This window comes from Otolemur garnettii, unplaced genomic scaffold (genome assembly GCF_000181295.1).
Source record: "Otolemur garnettii isolate 467f Iridium unplaced genomic scaffold, OtoGar3 scaffold00088, whole genome shotgun sequence".
Lineage (NCBI taxonomy): Eukaryota > Metazoa > Chordata > Mammalia > Primates > Galagidae > Otolemur > Otolemur garnettii.
In genome coordinates, this window is record NW_003852483.1 from 8088617 (window position 1) to 8113790 (window position 25174).

At 40.3% G+C, this 25174-nt stretch overlaps 2 protein-coding genes across 2 annotated transcripts in view; one reads left to right on the forward strand and one right to left on the reverse strand.

Annotated features, from left to right (window-relative positions):
* Nucleotides 1-21287, reverse strand: part of CENPP (centromere protein P) — a 250447-nt gene extending 229160 nt beyond the window's left edge. Inside the window, exons 1-3 of the mRNA XM_003795045.2 lie at nucleotides 21160-21287; nucleotides 15612-15793; nucleotides 9929-10017 (exon numbers count right to left, since the gene is read on the reverse strand). Coding sequence (XP_003795093.1) covers nucleotides 9929-10017; nucleotides 15612-15793; nucleotides 21160-21266 — 378 coding nt within the window. The 5' untranslated portion in view covers nucleotides 21267-21287. The remainder of the gene's footprint in view (nucleotides 1-9928; nucleotides 10018-15611; nucleotides 15794-21159) is intronic.
* A 390-nt stretch (nucleotides 21288-21677) lies between these two features.
* The window catches only part of NOL8 (nucleolar protein 8), a 31247-nt gene continuing 27750 nt past the window's right edge, over nucleotides 21678-25174 (forward strand). The window contains exons 1-3 of the mRNA XM_012808348.2: nucleotides 21678-21946; nucleotides 22894-23079; nucleotides 23870-23932. Of these exons, the coding sequence (XP_012663802.1) occupies nucleotides 22941-23079; nucleotides 23870-23932 (202 nt within the window). The 5' untranslated portion in view covers nucleotides 21678-21946; nucleotides 22894-22940. The remainder of the gene's footprint in view (nucleotides 21947-22893; nucleotides 23080-23869; nucleotides 23933-25174) is intronic.

The following is a 25174-nucleotide window of genomic DNA, read 5'->3' on the forward strand; positions in this document are numbered from 1 at the left end:
AGGCGCCTGTGGTCCCAGCTACTTGGGAGGCTGAGGCAAGAGACTCGCTTGAGCCCAGGAGTTGGAGGTTGCTGTGAGCTGTGATGCCATGGCACTATACCCAGGGGGACAGCTTGAGGTTCCATCTCCAAAAAAAAACCAGTCCCTCTTATCACAAAAAGCTAGAACCAATTATATACTCAAAATGGGGACTATTAAATAAACCATTATTTTTATCTACAAATTCAAGTTTTCCTTTTACTCTACTAAAATATCTTCTATTATACATTAGTCTATAATTTGTCCTTTTTTGATAATACTGTTTTTGAAAAAATCATATATTGACTCTTTATTATCTGCTTCCAGATATATTACCTTCTTTTCAGATGCTTTTACAAGTGATTTTTATCAAGCCTATCTTCCATATTCTACTCCTCTATACTTCTAATGTAGTTTTTAGTACTATAATCATTTCATTTTTCTTTTTCTTTTTTAGACACAGTTTTGTCACCCTCGGTAGCATGCTGTGGCATCACAGCTCACAGCAACCTCCAACTCTTGGGGTGAAGCAATTCTCTTGCCTCAGCCTCCCACGTAGCTGGGACTATAGGCGTCCACCACAACCATTACCTCGCTATTTTTAAGAGATGATGTCTGGCTCTGGCTCAGGCAATCTACCCACCTTGGCCTCCCAGTGTGCTAGGATTACAAGAGTGAGCTACAGTCCCTGGCCTCATTTCATTTTTCCTATCTTTTTCTTTCATTTTTCTTTTCCCTTTATTCAATTTTCTTGATTCTTTGAGAGTTAGAGCAGCTTTTATACAGCACGTTCTTGTGTTTTCTAGATTAATTCTTCCAAAGTGAATTTATTTGCATTTTCTTAACTCCCTTTCTTTCCATGATAGTATTTGTGACATGATTTTAAGTCACTTTGTCTAGTATGGTGATGGAAGAACATCATCTTTTAACTCTGTGGTTCCTATTTGTTAATCACAAAAGTAAATCTAGCAACTTATGCTATATCCTAAGACTAGATTTCTCCCTCTGTCTGGACACTCTCTGATTTGCATTCTCAGGCTGTTGAAGAAATAGATATTGATGATTTATACTCTTTGTTTTTTATCTGCTTGAGGGAATGGTGGATATTGTTAGGAGTAACTGCAGTTTAAGTAGGCTGTTGGTGGGTATTTACTACCACATCTAATCAAAACATGAATTCCAGAGGCATTCTTATAACTCATTCTTATAAAAAAAAAATGGAGACAAATAACCCAATTAACCTGGCAAAGGACCTAAGTAGACATGTCTCCAAAGATAATAAATGAATGGTCAGTAAGCACATGAAAAGATGTTCAACATCATTAGTCATCATCTAACAGTTCCAACTGATCTAGTAATTCCACCCTAGTTATACATGCCCCCATAAAAACTTATATCCACTTAAGAATTTAAACATGAACATTTATATTGAATTATTCATAGGGGCCAAGAAGAGAAAACAACCATTTCCAACAACTATTGTCAAGAATAAAAATGTGGTATATCCACACAATAAAATACTATTCAGCAAAAAAAGAAAAAAGAGAGAAATGAAATACTGATGCATGCTATAATATGGATGAACCTTGAAAACCATATACTAAATAAAAGAAGTCAGAGACAACAGACCACATTATTATATGATAAGCACACTCACAGAAAGAAAACAGTTTAGTATTTGTTTGGGACTAAGATAAAGGAGGGTGGATTGAGGGTGATAAAGAATATGGGGTTTCTTTCTCAGATGATGAAAATGTCCTAAAATTGAATGTGGGGATGTTTGTTGGACAACTCTGACTACTACTAAAGTATATACTTAAATGGATGAATTACATGGTATGTGAATTATATATCTCAGTAGAGTTGTAACCAAAAAAAAAAAAAAAAAAAAGGGCGAGGGGAAGAAAAGGAAAGAAATCTCAGGGGCACATCTTATTTCTTGTTTGAGTACTTGTGGGTAAATATTAGATTTCAGTTTTTCACCCATTAGGATGGGTAGATCACCCTTCAGTGCAAAGATTTACTGCCCTCCTCCCCTTTTGGTTGAGTTAGGAGATTCTGTTCAGCCACTAGAAATCTGACCTCAAGATAGTGTTTTGCCATCTCTCTCCTCCTTATTGTGCTGCTAACTAGATCATTCCTCTACAGTTGGTAAATAAGGGAAGAGACCTTATAAACACTTGATCTCAAGCCTCTTCAGCAGTCTCAGCAGCACATTCCTTCCTACAATGGTCCGTTTAATTTAGGCGCATAGTTTTCATTATTCTCTACAATAAGGATTGTGTGTAGAGATCTTTAAGAAAAATGATTAACTTTGCAAAATCTATATACCTTTCATGAAGTATCCTGTATCAGATTTCAGTGTTTCAGTTCAAATGTTTTAACATTTGTAAGTTGTGAGAAGGGATTACGTTCTCTGTCGTTAAAAATTTTCCTTATTTTTGAATCATTGCGTTCATTTCATTGGGTTCCACAGAGAGAAGTTAGACAAACATACTTAATCTGCCACTTTCCATAACTGCCACGAGTTCCTACCTACCTATCATTTATTATGTTGCTTGGACTACAGAAAGCTAATACATGTTGATACTGATGGTCTTACAACACCACCAGACAGTAAATCTGAGAAACAGAGTTCTATGTCCCAATCACCTTAGACAATAATAAGTGCACCAACATGCATAATCATTCAAATTCACTGGGTAGATTTCCTTAAACAATAATAAGGTTGAAATAAATAATCTATAAGGTCATTTTTTGGTTCTAAAACATCTTATTAATATGATTTTAGGTCTGTTTAGGCCAAATATTGTATTAATAAGATTTTATTATAGTATTCTATAAATTGAAAGTTTTATTAGATTTTTAAAATTTTCTGATAGCTAAACATCTCCATCTAGTGGAAATTCCATGTTTAAAAAAATGTTTTAGAACACATAAGGTTGCTGTGTCTTCACCAATTTTTAATTAGTCTCTACAGCAAAAATGTGATCAATATGTAAAATAGTAAAGCCATTTTAGAAAAAAATTTGTCACTATCAATCAGAATTTACATGTACATTTTCTGTGACCTAGTAATCCTATTAGAGATGTATTTTTTTTTTTTTTTGAGACAAAGTTTCACTTTGCTGTCCTTGGTAGAGTGCTATGGTGTCACAGCTCATAGCAACCTCAAACTCTTGGGCTCAAGTGATTCTCTTGCCTCAGCCTCCCAAGTAGCTGGGACTACAGGCGCCTGCCACAACACCCAGCTATTTTTTAGAGACGAGGTCTCTCACTCTTGCTCAGGCTGGTCTTGAACCTGTGAGCTCAGGCAATCCACCTGCCTCGGCTTCCCATAGTGCTGGGATTACAGGTGTGGGCCACTGCACCTGGTTAGAGATGTATTTCTAAAGGGGTACTTACCCAAATTGGCCTAGAATATGCTAGGATTTACCATTAAATAACAAAGAAGTTTAAAAACAATTCTCATGGCTCAGCACCTGCAGCTCAGCGCCAGGGCTCTGGAGCTGGTGGGTTCAAACCCAGCCAGGGCTTGCCAAAAAACAATGACAACTACAACTAAAAAAAAATACCCAGGCGTTGTAGTAGGAACCTGTAGTTCCAGCCACTTGAGAGGCTGAGGCAAGAGAATTGCTGAAGCCCAAGAGTTTGAGATTGCTGTAAGCTGTGATGCCACGGCACTCTACCAAGGATGACATGGTGAGACTATCTCAAAAAAAAAAAAAAAATTCTCATTACTCCATTACATCAGAATTCTAGGCAACAAAGAAAAAAAATAAAGTCCTTTGTTCTTTTCCTCTGTAAGCAAGAACTCTTGGTTATTTCCCACAACTGATTATGAAAACCCTTCTGATTCCAGAGCTGTCTGTAATTACTTCCAATGTCTTATTTACCAACCTGATCTTTGAGAAGAATCATAATATTTAAAAGGCTCAGTCAGAAAGCAAGAGTTTTGAACATACCCAGAAGAGCATGCTTTCTACAGTAACTTGTTCGTAAAACCAAGCAGTCCCAAAACACCTACATACTTCTAAATGTGAACAAAGACAATGTCTCTTTAGCAATACAGCAATTACTCTGCTCAATGTCTTTCAAAGAACATGAACATTTCCTCTCCTTAGTTTTTCCTGCATTCCTAAACTAAAAGCATATAGAACAGAAACTGCTAGAAGTCCTCAGTATTTATTATACTTATTTCTCTCAATTATTCCCTGGCCACATAGCCATGCCTAAGGAAGACTAAACTTCCAGCATCCTTCGTACTGATTTATTGATCAATAAAATATAAATGAAAATAAAGGGCATACAATTTCTAGAAAGTATTCTTCAAAGAAAAAGGTGAACTTGTGTTTTCGCAACCCCTTCCTGATGCCTGAAATGCCACTGTGATTAATAATATCATGATTTGGAAGCCCTGTATGGTCGTTAATGGCAGTGCCTATATCATAAAGCCACCATAATAGCCTTTGAAAACTTACCTTAGTTTTATTTAAGTAATAGAGAAATAAATATCTAGTACTTTGAACCAGCTTTGTTTCATTTTATTTATTTATTTATTTGAGACAGAGTCTCACTTTCTTGCCCTGGTAGAGTGCCATGGCGTCATAACTCACAGGAACCTTAAACTTTTGAGCTCAAGCAATCCTCTTGCCTCAGACTCCCAAGTAATTGAGACTACAGGTGCCCAACGCAATGCTCAGCTATTTTTTAGAGATGGGGGTCTCACTCTTTGGCTGATTTCGAACTCAAGCAATCCACCGGCCTCAGCCTCCCAAAGTGATAGGATTATAGTCATGAGCCACCACACCCAGCTGAACCACCTTTCTTTTAAAGTTTTCTGTCAGACACAGCTTAGCTAATTCTAATTCATTCAGCCTGTGAGCTAATAGTATGTCAGGCCATGATCAAATGGTCACAGAAATTTCAATCATGCTTTGGTGGCATGGAATCAGAACATTAGCTTAAAATACTGTTGAGGTCCGGGTCAATACCAACTGCCTGATAGAAAGCAGAGAGTATGGCCACTGCAGCAGTGGTGGTAGGACCTGAGTGGAAGGGTAGCTGCTACTTGGTCTCCTTGGGTTCAATCCTATTTGCACTGCTTCAGGGTAGCCATCCAGTCTTAGCAGGCCAAACCAGCACAGGAGCTGCAGGGCCCAGTGAGAATTTACACTAGAAATGCCTCTGGTAAGGTAGCAGCTATTCTTTGGGAACATACCGTATTATCAGGAGTGTACCATTGTGACCTCATCCTTATCTGACACAGGAAAACATCAAACTGCTATTTGACACTTCCCATCAGAGGCTTAAGGTGACTGAGGTATACAACTTAAAAAAAGTGAAGTGGCTCGGCACCTGTGGCTCAAGTGGCTCAAGTGGCTAAGGCGCCAGCCACATACACCTAAGGTGGTAGGTTCGAATCCAGCCTGGGCCCGCCAAAAATAACAATTATGGCTGCAACCAAAAAATAGCCAGGCGTTGTGGCAGGCGCCTGTGGTCCCAGCTACTTAGGAGGCAGAGGCAGAAGACTTGCTTGAGCCCAGGAGTTGGAGGTGGCTGTGAGCTGTGATGCCACAGCACTCTACCCAGGGGGACAGCTTGAGGCTCTGTCTCAAAAAAAAAAAAAAAAAGTGAAGTTAAAACATTGCCATTTAGGTTATCTCTTAGGCCACAGCCCAACAAATAAGCACACAAACCAATCTTAGGGCACAATCCATCCTGGAAAATACAACTCCACTGAGCAGCTCATTCACCTCAGTGTCAAAAGACAGATTTTCCTTTTTCAGTTGGATTTGTGGACAAGTCTCCCAAGGATGAGATTTGGGATTCTTGGGATTCGAGATTTTTCCCACATAATCCATGAATGGTGATGAGATGAAATCCATGAAAGAGATGAAAAACCTACAGCCAAAAAACAAAAACAAAAACAAAAAACCCTGCAAGACCCCAGGGTTATTAGGATGCCCCTGAGCATGTTTACTGGAGGTAATATACTGGAGTGCAGATGATCTTAGAGATAGAATTGGATTTCAGGCTTATGACTCTACCAACCTGCCATGGATAGAAGTCATGGCCTACTAATGGATGCCAGCATGCAGAAAACCATTCAGTGTATCACTACTCTGAGGTCCAGATCACATTAGCCACAAAGAATATGTAGTTGGTCATACTATGTAATCTTCTACAATGGGACAATATCTAGGACTCCCTGGGAAAAGTCTATCCAATCCATTTGGGTCCATGTTTTGCTTTAGTCTTCAGCAAATTATCTTTGTGGTCATGCAGAACAACAATATCACCTTAGTGACTCTGTGTAACCCCAAGGCCTGGTGTCCATGTAGGAACATGAAATGCCTCTAGGGCTACTCAAAACCCATACCCCTGACACATGAACATGCTGATATGTATATGATATTCTGCTCAACAGGCCTTGGCAATGCCACACTGTGTATTTTTTTGGTCACCTTCCCAGTGTTGAAGGGTGACCACAAAAATGTACAATGTGGCACTGATCAGGTGACTGAGATGTGACACTCCATTGGTTATAGATGCTTAAGTTAAACTAACCACAGATTAAAAATGTTTGAAAAAAAAATAATGGCTGCAACTATACTAGATGCATCCTCCAGCTTATTCTCAAATTGCCAGGATGAATGATGGCAAATGAGGTTATGGACTGCAAAACAAAATCTAGATAACTGGACCCAGTCCTTAGGACCAATTAAGGCATGGCTGTGTCACGTCAGGTAAGGTCTTGACTCCATAGTTGACTGTCTCATACAAAATGGGAATCTTGGGGCTCTTTTTGTGGCTGAGTACATTGACAAAGTCCCAGCACATGACCCTGAACATAAGCAGGCAGCCTGTCCACAGGATTTGGTTGTGACTACTACTTTATACTCACTTTATTTATCTGATAAGCTGAGGTCAAGGCAGCCTGCCTTGTCCTTACTCATTCCATTATTTTTCTTTGCTCACATTCCCTGTAGGTCTAAGTGGCAAAACCAACTGACTGAAACTGCTTTTTGCAATTATAGCATGCATCCAGCCTTAGTCAGTTCTCAAATTATGCCTGGATCTTATTCTTCTCTGAGCCAGCCTCTGAAGATTTTTTTTTTTTTTTTTGAGACAAAGTCTACCCTCAGTCGTCCTGGGATTGAGTGGGATTGAGTGTCGTGGCATCATAGCTCACAGCAACCTCAAACTCTTGGGCTCAGGTGATTCTCTTGCCTCAGTATCCCCAGAAGCTGGGACTATAGATGCTTACCACAATGCCTGGCTATTTTTGTAGATGGGGTCTGACTCTTGGTCAGGCTGGTCTCAAACTTCTAAGCTCAAGCAGTATGCCCAACTCAGCCTCCTAGAGTCCTGGGATTATAGGCATGAGTCCCTGCACCTGGCCTTAGCATCTGAAGATTTCTGAACCCTATTACGCCCCACTGTGGCCAATTGGGCAGTAAATTTTCATCTGTGTGCTTTCTTTTTTCTACTTCCTGATTTTATATTAAAAGGCTTAGCCGGCTTGGCACCTGTGGCTCAAGTGGCCAAGGCGCCAGCCACATACACCTAAGGTGGCTGGTTCAAATCCAGCCTGGGCCTGCCAAACAATGATGGCAGCAACCAAAAAATAGCTGGGTGTTGTGGCAGGCTGTTGCTGTCATCCTGCTCACTGTGCCAGAATGTTGGGGTTAGGGTCTCACAGAAAAGCGATGTCACAGAGAATAAGCACGCTTATTGAAATTGTTTTAAATAAAGGTGACCATCTGCTTGCTCAGGCAAAATGGCGAGCTTCTTCATTTCCAGTTGGTTTATATAGGGAATTTTGTACATGAGCACAATGCAGCAATGACCTCATTGATCCAATTAAACATCATGTGACATCTGATAATGAACTCAACATACACCTTTTAACATAACCTAATCTTAAAGGGGAACATGTTGTTAGCCATTACTTCTTTGTTCTTATCTGCCGAAGCCTGAGGCTAGGGAGGAACAAGGTAGATTGAATACCTGCCCTGCTGGCCTTGCCATTTGGAGGCTGTTACTTGGGATCTTTAAACAAAGCATAGAGAAACTACTTGGGAATACAGGAATTTGTGTGCAAACCTCTGCTCTCATGTAGGCCTTAAGTCAGGGGATTTTTGCTAGAGCCTTTTATAAGGAATTCTCAGGCTGGACTTTTCAAAAGCCTTTCATGAACCCAAGTTTCATCTGTGCCATTAGATACCTGTACGCACTGGGTAAATTCCTCTTCTCTTGAGGTCCCTGAGCACATTTCCATTCCTGGACCTGTTAGCAAGCAACCTTCATCACTTACCACAGATCAAGAAAGGTTACTCCATTCCCAGACGTCGGGTCGTCACTTAACCACAGATCAGGGAAGCTTACTGATGGGTATCTGGCCACTTTTCCAAAGGGCTTTTTCATTGGCCTTACAGAATCAACCTTAATTCCTTAACACAGTCTGGAAATGCAATTCCAGCCAAAGCCTTGGTCATGTTAGGCTCACAGCCAACCTGGCCACATGGGATTCTGCCTCAGTTTCTCACAAGTATGCTTGCACAAAGTCTTTTCACTGCTCTCTCTCTCAAACGGGGCTTTTTTGGCCAGAGGCATATAGGTGTTTCGCCTATAGCTACTTGGGAGGCTGAGGCAGGAGACTCGCTTGAGCCCAGGAGTTGGAGGTTGTTATGAGCTATGATGCCACGGCACTCTACCCAGGGGGACAGCTTGAGGCTCTGTCTCAAAAAAAAAAAAAAAAAAGTCTTAGCCAAAAGTATTTTCCTCCCTCTGCTGTGGCTTAGCAGTCCAGTAAAATGTGCAAGCTCATCCAGACCCAAGCAGTATTCAGATGGCTGGAGTCCCACATGATCAGAACTCCATGAGGCCCTGAGCAAGGATGCCCATCTGAGCTGCTCCCAAATTCTTGACCCACAGGAAATGAGACATAATACAACTGGCCCTCCATATCCATCAGTTCCCCATTTTTAGCTTCAACCAACCTGAGATTAAAAACGTCTGGAAAAAAAATAGATGGCTACATCTGTTCTGAACATGTACAGACTTTTTTCTTGTTATTATTCCCTGGACAATGTAACAACTATTTCATAGCATTTACATTGTATTAAGTATTATAAGTAATCTAGAGATGACTTAAAATACATAGGATATACGTAGGTTATGTATGAATACTACACCATTTTGAGCATCTGTGGATTTTGGTGTTATGGGGGATCGTGGAATCAATTTCCCACAATACCAAGGTATTTTTGGCTGTTTTAAGATGCTAAATGTTAGAGGAATTCATTAAGCAGCAATAGATAGCCAATAGATAACATGTGGCTGGCATTATCAGCTAACTACTGCTGACGTCCAGAACTACTCCTTCAATCTCAGAAACTTACACTAGGAGTCAAAGAGCCCTAGACCTATGGCTTCAGCAATAACTATCATATGCAGTTGCTGGAGTATTTATACTGGATCTTTTTTTTTTTTTTTGGAGACAAAATCTCACTTTGTTGCCTCAGTAGTGACATGGCATCATAGTTCACAGAAACCTCAAACTCTTGGGCTCAAGTGATCCTCTCACCTCACCCTCCCAAGTAGCTGAGCCTATAGGCGTCCACCATAATGCGTGGCTATTTTTAGAGATGAGGTATTGCTCTTGCTTGGGCTGGTCTTGAACTGCTGAGCTTAAGCAATCCACCTGTATCAGCCTCCCAGAGTGCTAGGATTATAGGCATGAGCTACCCCTCCAGCCTATACTGGATATTTTTAAAATAGTATCACTTTGCATATATGTGCTATAAGGAGGACCTGGCACAGCCACTGCTGAAGGCTCAGGTGTGGGAATTGTTTACCTCATAGCAGAAATATCTCTGCTATCACAACATGCTCCTCAATTTACCTGAGTTTCCAGAATCTGAAATTCAAGTTGAAATGTAACCAGGCGGCAATTTCCTAACAATCTGTGTCTCTGTAGAACTTGCTTTACACCTGTAAACCAGAAAAACAAATATTTCGTTTGCAAATATTTTCTTCAAATACCTATTTAATCTTGTATGAATACATATATGTGGGTATATGTGTTAAAATGTACATTAGTAATTGCATTAAAAAATCTAGAATGTATATCAAATTGATTATCTTTGCAAGACAAAATAAATAATAATTATCAATAAGTAATAATACTTATAGTTCTCAATTATATCAAAGATTAGGGTAAGAAATAGAAATGTTCTGACAAAACTCTTGACAAGTTTGAATCATTTTAACTGTTAAAATGTTTTTCATTTTCTTAAATTTATCTAGTTCTTATTAAAGACAGTAAACTGAATCTATGTTTTTATCTCTCAAACCTCAATAAAATGACGAAAAATGGTATCTTGGGAGTAAAACATACACAAAATTTCCTGGGTTTTTTTTGGGGGGGGCGGGGCTGGGTTTGAACCCACCACCTCTGGTATATGGGGCTGGTGCCCTACTCCTTTGAGCCACAGGTGCTGCCCTAAAATGTCCTGTTCTTAAGTACATAGCTCAGTAATTTTTTCTGCACATGTGGTTACCCATGTAACTACCACCCAGATCATGATGTAGGTTATAGTTATAGTACCCATAAATTTCTCTCCTATCTTTTCCCAGGATATACCCTACCCCAAAGAGGGAAGCATTATTTGGACTTTATATAGTTGTCGAGTTTTGCTAATAAAGTTATTTTTAGAAGGGCACAATTCTAAAGGGTAAAGAAAACAGAAAAGATAAGAGCAACATTTTGGAATTGGAATTTTGGAAGCTAGAAATCAGTTGACTGAAGTAGGCAGCACATGGAAAAGTGGAAGTGACCTAGAAGATCTAGGAAAACTGAAACAGTCAGTAATGGGGAAAGCCCAGAACTAAGCCATTTCCATAAGAATATACCAGAAGGGCATTCTGAATCAGCAACATGAAGTACCTATGGATGACAGGAAAGTTGGGGCTCAAAACTGGAAGACTAGTTAAGGATATGCTCAATAAGCAGTTAAAACATCATTATCAGGCAGCGCCCATAGCTCAGTGGGTAGGGCGCTGGCCACATACACTGAGGCTGGCGGGTCTGAACACAGCCCAGGCCTGTTAAACAACAATGGCAAAAACAACAACAAAAATAGCCAGGTGTTGTGGCGGGTGCCTCTAGTCCCAGCTATGCGGGAGGCTGAGGCAAGAGAATTGCTTAAGCCCAAGAGTTTGAGGTTGCTGTGAGCTGTGACACTACAGCACTCTGGTCAGGGCAACAACTTGAGACTCTGTCTCAAAACAAACAAACAAACAAACAAACAAAAATCACTTTCATCAGAAATGCACAGCCTGAATCTCATCAAGAGGAAACAATCAGAAAAAAAACAAATTGAAGGACAATCTGTAATGTAAGTGGCTTTCAAAGATGTCAATGTCATAAAATACAGAAGGGTTGACCAAATTTGCAATGCTTGATCATGAATTGGATCTGGGATTTAAAGAAAAAAACAGCTAAGAAAGACGCAATATTGTTAAGATGTCAGTTCTTTCTAACCTGGTCTATAGATTCAATGCAATTCACTTTATGGATACTGACAAACAGATCCTCAAGTTTATATTGAAAGGCAAAAAGATCCGAAACAGCCAGCACCATATTGAAGGAGAATAAAGATGGAGAACTTGGACTATCCAATTTTGAGACTTACTATTAATATAAAGCTACAGTAATCAAGAGTGTGTAATTAATGAAAGAGTAGACAAATGGTTCAACAGCACAGAATACAGAGTGTTGATAAACTTCTACAGATAACAGTTTACTGATCTTTGACCAAAGAGAAAACACTATTCAATGGAGAAAGGATAGTCTTTTCAACAAAAAAGGTCCTATGTGGGGGTGTCCAACCTGTAGCATGTGGTCCTCATGAAGATTATATGAGGCCTATTTTGCTTATTTGTGGTGTCAAATATCATGAAAAGTATGTATAGACCTTTTTTTTTTTTTTTTTGCAGCTTTTGGCTGGGGCTGGGTTTGAACCTGCCATCTCGGGCATATGGGGTCAGCGCCCTACTCCTTTGAGGCACAGGCGTCGCCTAGACCTTTTTTTTTATTTTTTGAGACAGAGTCTCAAGCTGTCACCCTAGGTAGAGTGCCATGGCATCATAGCTCACAGCAACATCCAACTCAGGCACAAGCAATTCTCTTGCCTCAGTTTTTCTACTTTTAGTAGAGACACAGTCTTGCTTTTTGCTCAGGCTAGTCTCGAACTAGTGAGCTCAAGCAATCCACTTGCCTTAGCCTCCCCAAATGCTAAGATTACAGATGTGAGCGACCACACCCCCATAGACCTTTTTTTTTGTCTCAAGCATTTGCTGATGTTTATGTATACAAAGTGTGGCCCAGGGTGGCGCCTGTGGCTCAGTGAGTAGGGTGCCAGGCCCAGCCAAACTGCAAAAAAAAAAAAAATAGCTGGATGTTGTGGCAGGTGCCTTGTAGTCCCAGCTACTTGGGAGGATGAGGCAAGAGAATTGCCTAAGTCCAAAAGCTGGAGGTTGCTGTGAGCTGTGATGTCACAGCACTCTACTGAGGGTAACAAAATGAGACTATCTCTAAAAAAGAAAAAAAACAAAGTGTGGCCCAAGACAAATTTTATTCTTCCAATGTATAGCAGAAAAAAGATCAAAGACTCCTGTCTGAACATTCTCCCTCTTACACAGGAATTTAGAAACTGATTTTACACTTTTAACAAAAGTTATCTCGAAATAGATTACAAATCTGACATAAATGTAAGATGTAAAACTATAAACTTCTAGATAACACAACAGAAAATCTAGGTGACCTTGCGCTTTGTCCATGAAAATAAATGCACCAAAATGCAGTAAAGAAAAAACACAGTAGGCCAGGTGCAGTAGCTCACACCTGTAATCTTAGTACTCTGTAAGACTGAGACAGGTGGACTGCCTGAGTTCAAGACCAGCCTGAGCAAGTGCAAGACCCCATCTCTACAAAAAATGAAAAACTGAGGCAAGAGGATCACTTGAGCCCAAGCATTTGCAAAGTTAAGACACTGTTTCAAAAAGAAAAAGAAAAAATGCAGGCTGGTAGCTCACACCAGTAATCCTAGCACTTTATGAGGCTGAAGCAAGGGCATCACTTGAGCTCAGGAGTTTGAAACCAGCCTGAGCAACACAGCAAGACCCTGTCTCTAAAAAAAATTCTAAAAAAAATTATCCAGGCCTAGCCAGGTGTTGTGGTGGGCACCTGTAATCCCAGCTGCTCAGGAGGCTGAGGAAAGAGAATCGCCTAAGCCCAGGAGTTAGAGGTTGCTATGAGCTGTGACACCACAGCACTCTACTGAGGGTGACAAAGTAAAACTCTGTCTCAAAAAAATAATAATAATAATAATTATCCAGGCCTGGTGGTGCACCCCTGTAGTACTAGACACTTGGGAGGATCACTTGAGCCCAGGAGGCTTCAGCGAGCTACAATCCCTTCTCTGTACTCTAGCTCAGGCAACAAAGCAAGACCCTATCTAAGAAAAGAAGAAAGGGAAAGAAAGTAAATAGAATGGAAGGATAGAATCTCAGAAATAACCTAGTTTAGCCACTTTAATTTGTAGACAGGAAACTCAGGCCCAAAGAGACATCCTGATTTATCTGAAGTCCAGGCTTTACTTGTTTGTTATGGAAGAAAACATAGATACATAAACTGTATATAAATATATATATAGTGTGATAAAGTTTCAGTTCAGTACTTTTTAATTTGAACACACTGGATTTTTTAAAAAGTAATGAGTAAGAATATATTTTTTCACAAAGTTTAGACAAGAAATTAGTCCTTCAAAACAATCATTAAGCCCATTCATATATTTTTAACAGCAACTTTTTAAAGCTAGACAAAAGAACAAAAATTTAAAAATTAAGTGTTACCGCATTACCTTGAGGTAACACTTAATTTAGACTCTAAACTCCATTAATTTGTAAACATACTCTTAAAAATAAAAATTGAGAATATTCAAAAGCATCATCATAAGCACTAAAGGAAATTCCCAAAAAAGAGTTCTAAAAATGTTTAGAGAAATTAAAGCATAACTACAATAAAGTATATATTCTTCAAACTGACTATTTTTTTTTTTTTTTGAGACAGAGCCTCATTCTATTGCCTTGGGTAGAGTGCCATGGCATCATCCTAGCTCACAGCAACCTCAGATTCTTGGGCTCAAGCCATCCTCTCACTTCGGCCAAGTAGCTAGGACTATAGGTGCCTGCCACAACGTCCAGCTAATTTTTTTATTTTTAATAGAGACAGGGTCTTCCTCTTGCTCAGGCTTGTCTCGAACTCCTGACCTCAAACAATCCATCTACCTTGGCCTCTCAGAGCGCTAGGATTACGAGTGTGAGCCACTACACCCAGCAAACATGATTATTTTGAAGAGAACAACATCATTCTTCTTCCTTCCTTGTCATTAGGGCTATTTTCAGTGGAAAAATCAGGGAGCACTACCAAAAATAGTTTCTACTTTAAGCAAGTTATTCTTATCCAACCAAAGTTCTTGATATCCAGTTGCACAGTTAAAGTAGCTCCTCCTTACCTATTAGTACATCACAGAATTTTGGCAATAAAACTCTCACTGGGACCAAAAACTTTCCTTCTGGCAAAAAGGTCCAGTTGGTAAAAAATTTATCATGGCCAAAAGCCATAACAGGAGTCAAACAGTAGATAGAGCAGCTTTCACATCAGTGATGAACATCTTCTAAAATGGAACTGTTGTTCTTATGTTACTTATCACCATTACTTGACTTTTTTTTTTGAGACAGAGCCTCAAGCTATCCCCCTGGGTAGAGTGCCGTAGCATCATAGCTCATAGCAACCTCCACTCCTGGGCTCAAGTGAGTCTCCTGTCTCAGTCTCCCAAGTAGCTGGGACTACAGGCGCCCACCACAATGCCAGGCTATTTTTTGGTTGCAGCCATCATTGTTGTTTTGGCGGGCCCAGGATGGATTCGAACCCGCCACCCTAGGTTTATGTGGCTGTCGCCTTAAACACCCGAGCCACAGGCGCCAAGCCTATTACTTGACTATTAAGGTACTTAATGACAGAAACTGTGTCTGTTCTTTAATATTTACCACAGGCATTTTTTTTTTAAGACAGGGTCTCTCTTTATCAGTGGCATGATCATAACTGACAGCAACGTCAAACTCTTGGGCTCAAGGAATCCTTTTGCTTCAGCCTCCCGCGTAGCTGGAACTACAGGCCCACACCACTATGTCCAGCTAATTTTTTCTGTTTTTTATAGAAAAAAAATTTTTTTTTATAGAAACAGTGTTTTGCTCTTGCCCAGGGTGGTCTCAAACTCCTTGCTTAAGGGAACCTTCTGTCTTGGCCTCCCAGGCATGAACCACACTGTCCATAACCGTCCTCCTCAGGTAGCTTTTAAGGGTATAATGTACACTGTGATGTTCCAAAGACACCTAACTTAACTAGTTTACCACAACTATGCTTTCAGATAGTTACCTTACCATATTTTAATTCACCAATCAATTTCTTATGTACAATAAGGTCAATTTCAGTACGCTTCTAGATTAAAAATAATGCTTACTCTTTTCTGCCATGTCGGTGCTTGGTAGGTCCTCTGTTTTCATAGAGTAATTTCTTATATTGATGCCAGTAAGTGTACTTAAAAATGAAAGTTCTGATTCTAAACGCCCAAGCTGACTTCTTAGATCTTCTGAAGATTTCCATCCTTCAGAATTTGATTGGTATATTTCTTGAAACGATTTTCTAAAAAGCAAACATCAGAAATAATTACTCCAATTACTAACAAGTGTTTCATCTAATTAATACCCTTTAAATTATTCCCATTTGTTCTTCTAATTCTCTTCTCATTAAATAACCCCATCTCCAAAAAATAACTTCATAAGAATTTTCTCAAAACCAGTATGACTACTATTACCATAATCTTTAACAAAAAGTAAATGTAAATTACATGTGTACTACCATATCTCAACATACTAGAAACATCTTTAAAATAAATCATAACAGATATACTTTACAAAATTAAAATACCAGTTCTAAATCAGGAAATTCCAACCTAAATGTTCGCTATCCCAAAACCTCTCAAATAATTTTAAAAGATGTTTTGACGATGGAAAACAAAATCAATGGCTTGGTGCCTGTGGCTCAAGCGGCTAAGGTGTCAGCCACATACACCTGAGCTGGCCAGTTTGAATCCAGCCCAGGCCCACCAAACAACAATGACGACTGCAACCAAAAAATAGCTGGGGGTTGTGGTGGATGCCTGTAGTTCCAGCTACTTGGGAAGTGGAAGCAGGAGAATCGCTTGAGCCCAGCAGTTGGAGGCTGTTGTTAGCTGTGACGCCACAGCACTCTACCCAGTGTGACAGCTTGAGGCTCTGTCTCAAAAAAAAAAAAAAAGAAAAGAAAATCAATTAGCTAATTCTGATTTATAAAACAAGTAAATATTACAGAACATTTCATACTAAGAAAGAAATTTTTCAACAAGGGTAAAAAAAAGAGAGAAATAGCATAATTTCTATAAATACCACTATAACCAGATACTCTTCACTAAGAACATATGTCTATTATCCTTTTAAAAAAGAATTAAATTTTAGCTAATAATTGCATTGGAAGGTATTTCAATTTTTGTCATTATTTCCCTTAAGGTCTCTGCTACATGCTATACTGTTGACTTCTCCTGCCATCTTAAAACATCCCTTCCCTTGGATTCTGGAGCACGATTATCCTATCTCTCACTTTTTGTCTTGGATCCTTCATTGTCTATTCTTCTTGTCTCCAAAATTAGAGGAAAACCCTGTTATCTCTGCTGTCCTAAATACATATTCTTTTTCAGATGAATGCTCAATGATTAGCCTCAGCTTCTCTATGCCAGTAACTCCAAAAATATACCTCTACTCATTGATCTCCTTCTCCTATAAAGCAGATTTAGCCTGATACCCCACCAACTGTTTTTTCTTCTTATCACTTTTTTCTCTAAATTCCTCTACTTTTTTAAATGATAAAATCTTCCTCTAGATCAGTGTTTGTCAACCTTTTTTATCTTACGGCACATTTGAATCTATAGTTAAACTTCCGTGGCATTAAAAAAAAAAAAAAGAATATACTTACTATGTTTTGAACATCTTTTGAAAATAGTCTTTAAAAATTTTCATGGCAGGGTGGTGTCTGTGGCTCAAAGGAGTAGGGCACCAGCCCCATATGCCAGAAGTGGCAGGTTCAAACCCAGTCCCAGCCAAAAACGGGGAAAAAAAATTTTTTTCATGGCACACCTAAGATTTCTCACAGCACATCAGTTGAAAATCACTGCTTTAGATTACTTCAGGCTCCACATCTTAGAAGTTATCCTGGGTTCCTTCAATTGCCTCAAATCTGGACCTACGGTCATCCTTTCTGTTCCCTCATACAGTAGCCTTCCTTTTTAATTTCTAATTCCACTATATTAGCCCCAATTCTCATAACATTATGCCATGTCACTAGTGAATAATCTTTCTCCATATTCTTCATACTGAGGATCCAGGACTTGAATGAAGCCTGTAAAACTTTAAATTTTCTTTTGAATGCTAATTTAAAATATTAATATAAATATATTTTACATGAGACTACCATACCCTTTTGCCTTTGCCATCATAGACTGAGATTTCCCCAAAGTTACTTTATTTTTATTTATTTATTTATCTTTTTGAGACAGAGCCTCAAGCTGTTGCCCTGGGTAGAGTGCCATGGTGTCATCACAGGTCACAGCAACCTCCAATTCTGGGCTCACGTGATCCTCTTGCCTCAGTTTTTTCTATTTTTAGTAGGGATGGAGTCTCGATTTTTGCTCAGGCTGCTTTCAAACTCGTGAGCTCACGCGATCCACCCACCTCGGCCTCCCAGAATGCTAGGATTACAGGCGTGAACCACCGTACCCACCCCAAAATTACTTTAAATATAGAAAATGAATGAAAAAAGAACAGTGGCAATCTTTGTACTTAAGGGATAATTTCCTGAAAAGTGAACACCAAACTTCACAGTAACCCATGAATGAAAAGTTCAAGGTTATTTCCAATAAAGAAAAGTAACAAGAGATTCAAGTCATCACATTAAAGGACAAATATACAGAACTAAAACAACAACAAAAAACTCTGCAGTTGTTGGAGGGGAATTGGGGAGTTATTGTTTAATAGGTATAAAGTTTCAGTTTGGGATGATAGAAAAGTTCTGGAGATGGATAGTAGGGATGGTTACATGACAGTGTGAATGTGTTTAATGTACTCTAAAAATGGTTAGAATAGTAAATTTTATGTTATGTATGCTTTACCATTAAAAAAAAAAAAAAAGAGAGAGAACCTGGCTCAGCGCCAGCCACATGCACCAAAACTGGCAGGTTCGAGCCCAGCCCAGGCCAGCTGAACAACAATGACAACTGCAAAAACAACAAAACAATTAAAAGTAAAATTACACTTAAAAAAAAAAGAGAACCTGAATATTCGCATTCATAGCAGCTATTTACTTTGAGCAAATTATCATTGATCTAGTTCAACTAATGATGTCAGTTTAAACTAGTTTGGATTAGTTTGAATTTTATTATTTTGTAGTTTTATTATTTGTAAATTTGTTTTACTAGCATAAAATCTTTTTGTCAAAATTAGGAGTTCACTAAGAAATTTTTCCTTTAAAATAAATCTAAATACAACTTGAGTTTTAAAATCAATGGTCTGCTAGTGTTAGCTACCATAATGATCCAAGCACTGTCCTAAATGAATTACATGTTAATTCAATTAGTCCTTAAAACAAACCAGTAATTTGGCTATAATTTTACCAAGAAGGAAAATGAAGCATAGAAAAGGGCAATCACTTAACTAAGATCACTAAGCCAATAACAAAGCCAGGATTTGAAAGTAGGCAATTTGGTTCCACAGTGTGGACACATGGATATAAATGAATAATTTAGCTCCAGCTTTCCTATTTCCAATCCATCTAAAAGCGTCCTCAAACTATGACTGCAGGCCACATGCAGCCCACCTAGGACATTTATCTGGCCCTCCGGGTGATTTTATGGCCGCTTCCTGTCCTGATTAGCAGCCAACTCTTCCTGGGGTCTGCAGTCTGGCCCTCCAGCGGTCTGAGGGACAGAGAACTGGCCCCCTGTTTAAAAAGTTTGAGGACCCTTATTCTAACCATTTCAAATGACTTAAGTAGTAACTTGGTACACAGGTCTCAATCTTCCTCATAGTGAAACGAAACTTCAAATTAAATCCAAATACCCTGGACTGAGATTTAATGTCTCCCACAAATGGACCTTTGATTTCCCAACTTGGTCTATGTGAAGTCTCAGATTACATGAATAATCTATGTTATTCTGGGCTACTAATAACTGCTTTGTGGACAATACGGAAACCACTTTTCCCCATAGTGTGATACAGTGCTTCTCCAACTTTAAAGTGTGGGGCAGTGTCTTTTTAAAATGCGGATTCTGATTCAGTAGGTCCAGGATATAACTGAAATCTGTGAGAGGTTATTCCCAGACATAAACAAAAGGAAGGGGAATCCAGGTTCTGTGTGGGGAATGTGGTATTTATTCACTCAGGTGCCAGTGGGCTGAATTCGAAAAGGGAAGTCAGCCTGAGGGGCAAGGCAGGATGAAAATACAAGCGTCTGGGGTTCCAAGGTTGGTGCACTCATCCCTTTCTGGGTAGGCCTTTGTGTTGGGTTCTACTTTGAGGGGCCTTTGCGCTTGGCCCTATCAATCTGTACTTCTAATAAACGCTCAGGTGATGCTAAAGCTTCCAATCTGTGCGACACACTTCAAGTAATAAGGGTCATTAATACATTCACTCTCTGGCTTGTGCCTGTAGCTCAGCTAGGGTGCCAACCACATGCACCAGGGCTGGCCGGTTTGAACCCAGCCCGGACCTGCCAAGCAACAATGACAACTACAACAACAACAAAAATAGCCTGGCATTGTTGTGGGAACCTGTAGTCCCAACTACTTGGGAGGCTGAGGCAAGAGAATCGCTTAAGCCCAAGAGTTGGAGGTTGCTGTGAGCTGTCACACCAGAGCACCCAAGGGTGACACAGAGACTCTCAAAAAGCAAAAAAAAAAAAAAAAAAAAAAAAAGGGCAGCACCTGTGGCTCAAGGAGTAGGGTGCAAGGGTCCCATATACTGGAGGTGACGGGTTCAAACCCCAGCCCAGCCAAAAACTGCAAAAAAAAAAAAAAAATTCATTCTCACTTTTGGAATATACATGCCCTTTTCACCTGTTACCCTTTTCCTTTTATTCGTCACAGGATTTTCCACTTTCAGATAAAATATAGAACATGCTTGCAAGCATTTTCCTTAGACCTCTTCCTCCTTCCCATTTTCTATTATACAAACTCTTTTCTAGTGGACTGAGGAAAATCTCATTCTTTCTACGACTATGCCAAATTAGCCTAGACTTTAAAAATGAAGATAGTTTTTATTTTCAAGTAGCATATATGTTTAAGAAGACACCCGATTAACTGTTACAGACCTTCTCTCCTTCAATAAACTGAAAATGAGGGCCTGGACTTTTGATTTTGGGGTCCTAATCCACCTCTGACACATCTTTTCTCTGAAACCATGGTGGGCCAGCTACTTTACTTCTCCAAGCCTCAGTTTCCTTAACTATAAAACGGGATTCACAAAAGCATTTACCTCAGAGGACTGCCAAATTCTCCAACACTAGCTATGTTAACTGTTTTTCTTTACTTTTTAACCAAAGTTACTTTTCAAACAAAATTTTTTGTCATCATAAACAAAAGTCAATATAGTTTAAAATGGTTAGCTGACCCATAAAAACAAATGCCAAAAAATCAAATGGAATTATTAAATCCCACCTAGATACCACCAGATACCTCTGCCTATCGAAGGTAGATTAAACGAATTAACACACTGCAATACGTTTGCAACAGGGATCCATTCATACGCGGTGCTCACCACCGTGGACCATTGTCATTACAGGACCGATACTAGTTCATGCCCACATTTCGAGACGTCCCAGGCTACGATTTTTAGGAGGGACCTGGCTAGGGGTTGGAGCCCAGCAAGGTCCGTAGCTGGGGACCCAGGTCGGAGGGCCCAAAGGGGTGCGCAGGGGTGACGTACTGAACTCTGGGCATCTCTTCCCAGGGCGCTGTCCTCTTTTCACACGCCGGCCGAAGGGCCGCGATCTCAGCTTGCAAGGCGCGCACCTCGGCCAGCTTGGCGTCCATGACACGGGACTGAAGCCAGCCAGTCCCGAAGCAATGCAGTCACCTCCTAACAGGCGCGCCTAATCCGGCGCTTCAAGCCTCGCGCGCGCTCCGGCGAGGACCATTCCGAAGCTCACGCGGGGAGAGACTAGGGAGCAAAGCGTAAACCCCATGGCCCGGCGCTTCCAACTCCGCACTCCCACGATATCCGAGTCCTTGACATTTCCACGGCTGTCTTGAAGCAGTCCCTACACTGTCGAGAGAGCTAAGACGTTCCAACCCGAAACACACGCGTTCAGTTGCCCACCCCCGCCAGCGGCCTTGGAGCCGTCCCGCGGCGTGCGTCGCTGAAGAGGCAGTTCCGGAAGACTGGAGGGGAGCGCCTCATTATTTTTCTTCTGATCCGTCACTTCCGCCGATGTAGTCCTGGAATCGGCGACCGCAAGGCGATAAGCCGCTTCAATAAAAACTAGGGGATTTGGGGTCGAACTCTTTGACTGTAGTTGAGGGGAAGATAGCAGAGAATCACAGTGGGCCGAAGAACGGAAAACGCAATCAAGAGTCCTCGGAAATTGAGTGTGGTAACGGAACCTTAGGAGGCTGGGTTGGAAATCAAGTAGGAAGGAAGAATAGAATACCCCTCTTGAGACATGTGACTACAAGCTGGGGCTGCTGCGGTGCAGGTTGTAGGACAAGACGTGGTGAGGAGTGGGCTTGGAGCTTGGGAAGTGATGGGGCGTCTCCTCGGAGTAAGAAGGCTGGGGAGGATAGGTTGGGGGCGGAGACTACACGGAGGAGGTAGACTTACCTCCGCCCGCAATACATGCCTTGCATTGGACTTCTGGGCGCTGTTTCAGGGGTCTAACTTGGGAGGAGTCTGTCAGCTCTTGCAAAAGGGCAGGTAGGAGCCGGGTGTTAAACGAGATGAAAGCTCTTAAGATGATTATCAGTACCTGTAGAAAAGTTTTCCTGAGTCCGCTGTAATCCAACAATCTCCGTTGTATAGTGTTAAGAATTCTGAGTTTTGCGTTTAGACCTGAATTATAATCCTGGCTTCACCACTCATAATCCTGAATCTAAGTCTGGCATTAGGACAGTGACAATCTCTCTTGCTCTTCTGAAAAATAGGATACATGCAAACTACTTTGTACAGTGTAAGCATATGGTAAATCAGAAATGTGTATTCGCTGTAATATCAGTTACTCTTTTCTGTACCTGAACGGTACTTTGCAGGTAATTTTATTGTGATGTAATATAGTAATTGCAGCATTTGTTTTCTTGTCTTGTGACTGTGAAGAGCTCCAGGATGGAGACCTGTTTAGGGTATTACCTGCCACATCCTGTTTGGCAAATGTTTGCTAAAGTCAGTAAGCAAACGTATGAATGAATCAAGGAAAAACAACATGAATAAATAAATGAGAAGGTGTAGAGTGTAATATCGTGACCAATTAGAAGGAAAGCATATGCCTGTACCTGTGTCTTTATGAGTGTGAGGGTGCTGTTATTAAGTGCGTCATTGAGAATGTGGTTGTAGGGCTTGAATAGTATCTCCATGGATAAAATGTGGAAGCAATGCAATAGCAAGTGAAACACACTAGAGTTGTTAGATTTAGCAGAACTAAGGAAAAGAACTCTTCTCTTAATACAGAAAGTTGCTTTTCCCACTAAAATACATCAAGTATATGCCCAACCTTCATGAAAGCCAATAGAGAACCAAAGCGCCTTTTTGTGGGTGGCCTTAGTGAGACGGTTTCAGAGACAGACCTACAAAATCAGTTCAGCAGATTTGGAGAAGTTTCTGATGTGGAGATCATCACACGGAAAGATGACCAAGGTAAATATATAGTCCTTCATAGAGTAAAGGCAGATGTATCTCAAGTCAATTATTGTAAATAAAGCAACATCAGAGATGATTGTTACCTTTGACCACAGAGGGTGACATGTGATGCCTTATGATTCAGAACTTGACCAGAATTAGTTTCTGAAATCAGAAAAATCTAAATTGCAAAACATCTGTGGGGTTTTTTGTTTGTTTAAGACAGAATCTTACATTCTTGCCCTCAGTAGAGTGCCCTGGCATTACAACTCACAGCAACCTCAAACTCTTGGGCTCAAGCCTCCTGAGTAGCTGGGACTACAGGTGCCTGCCAAAACACCCAGCTATATTTTATAGACGGGATCTTGCTTTTGCTCAGGCTGGTCTTGAAGTTGTGAGCTCAAGGGATCTGCCTACCTTGGCCTCCTTGAGTTCTAGGGTTACAGGCATGAGCCACCGCGCCTGGCCTAAATTGTAAAACATCTGATTTCAGAATCATAATTTTTAGTTTTCACAGCTGACATTCTGACAGTGATTAAGTGTCCTGATAATCACTAGAATATCACTAGCATATAATCAAGATGTTTCCTTATCTGACTGCTTGACATTTTTTCTTATTTTTTTTGGAATATTTCGATAATCATACTTTAAAAATATAGTATTTGTGTCCAGTTAACATTAGATAAGATTTTTCTTTCAGAGTAAATTTTCAAGAAAATTTTTTTTTTAATTTAGAAACTTAATCATTTTGACATTGTTCTCTGGAGAAAAGTTTATTTAAATTTCTTTCTCTCTTTTTCTTTTTTAGGAAACCCACAGAAAATTTTTGCATATATCAACATCAAAGTAGCAGAAGCAGACCTGAAAAAATGTAAGATTGCCATATGTTTTCTATAGTACTTCCCAGTTTGTGTCACTGTGTCACTTGGAATAACTTCAGTTCTAAATCTAAACATCAACAACCACTTTTTTTTTCTTTTTGGAGACAGAGTCTCACTCTGTCGCCCTGGGTAGAGTGCGGTGGTGTCATAGCTCACAGCAACTTCAAATTCTTTGGCTGCAGCCTTCCGAATAGCTGGGACTACAGAATGTGCCACTACTCCTGGCTAGTATTTTTGGTTCGATTTTTAGTAGAGACAAGGTCACTTTTGCTCAGGCTGGTCTGAAACTCCAGAGCTTAACCAAAACCCACCTCAGCCTCCCAGAATGCTAGGATTGCAGGTATTAGCCACCATACTCAGCCTCAACAACCGCTTGTAAGTCATCTGAAGGAACAACCATAACCAAAAGACTTCTGGTATCCAACAATTCAACAGGTTTAGGTCCATCCCAATTGACATCAGCCAACAAATGGCAACATACTACTAGTGGGTTTATTAAAAAACTGCTATCCTCAAATACTTTGCATAAGGGACCAAAATTTCATAGAAGCTACTGAATACACATATCCTGCTGCATATTAAGCCATGCTTTTCCTCCATCTGTTCATCTCTTTGGCAACTAATCTTTGTCATTAAGTACTGTTAGGAGCCAGGTGCAATGGCTTATGCCTATAATCCTAGCACTTCGTGAGGCTGAGGCAGGAGGATCACTTGAGGTCAGGAGTTTGAGACCAGCATGAACAATGGCAGGATCTCTACAGAAAATAGAAAAATTACCCAGGTGTAGTGGCACATGACTATAGTCCCAGCTACTCAGGAGGCTGAGGTAGGAGGATTTCTTGAGCCAGGAGTTTGAGATTGTAAGGTATGGTGATGTATCTGTGCTCCAGCCAGGGCAACAGGGTGAGACCCTGTCTCAACAAAATGTACTATAAGGAGAGGGCTTTAGAATATGGTCCATATAAGACTGTATCATTGAAATTGTGACACTGTTTGTCTATAAGTTTAATAAAGGCGCAGCACCTGTGGCTCAAGTGACTAGGGCACCAGCCACATACACCTGAGCTGGTGGGTTCGAATCCAGCCCAGGCCTGCCAAACAACAATGACGGCTGCAACCAAAAAACAGCAGGCGTTGTGGTGGGCGCCTGTAGTCCCAGCTACTTGGGAGGTGGAGGCAGGAGAATCACTTGAGCCCAGGAGTTGGAGGTTGCTGAGAGCTGTGATGCCAGC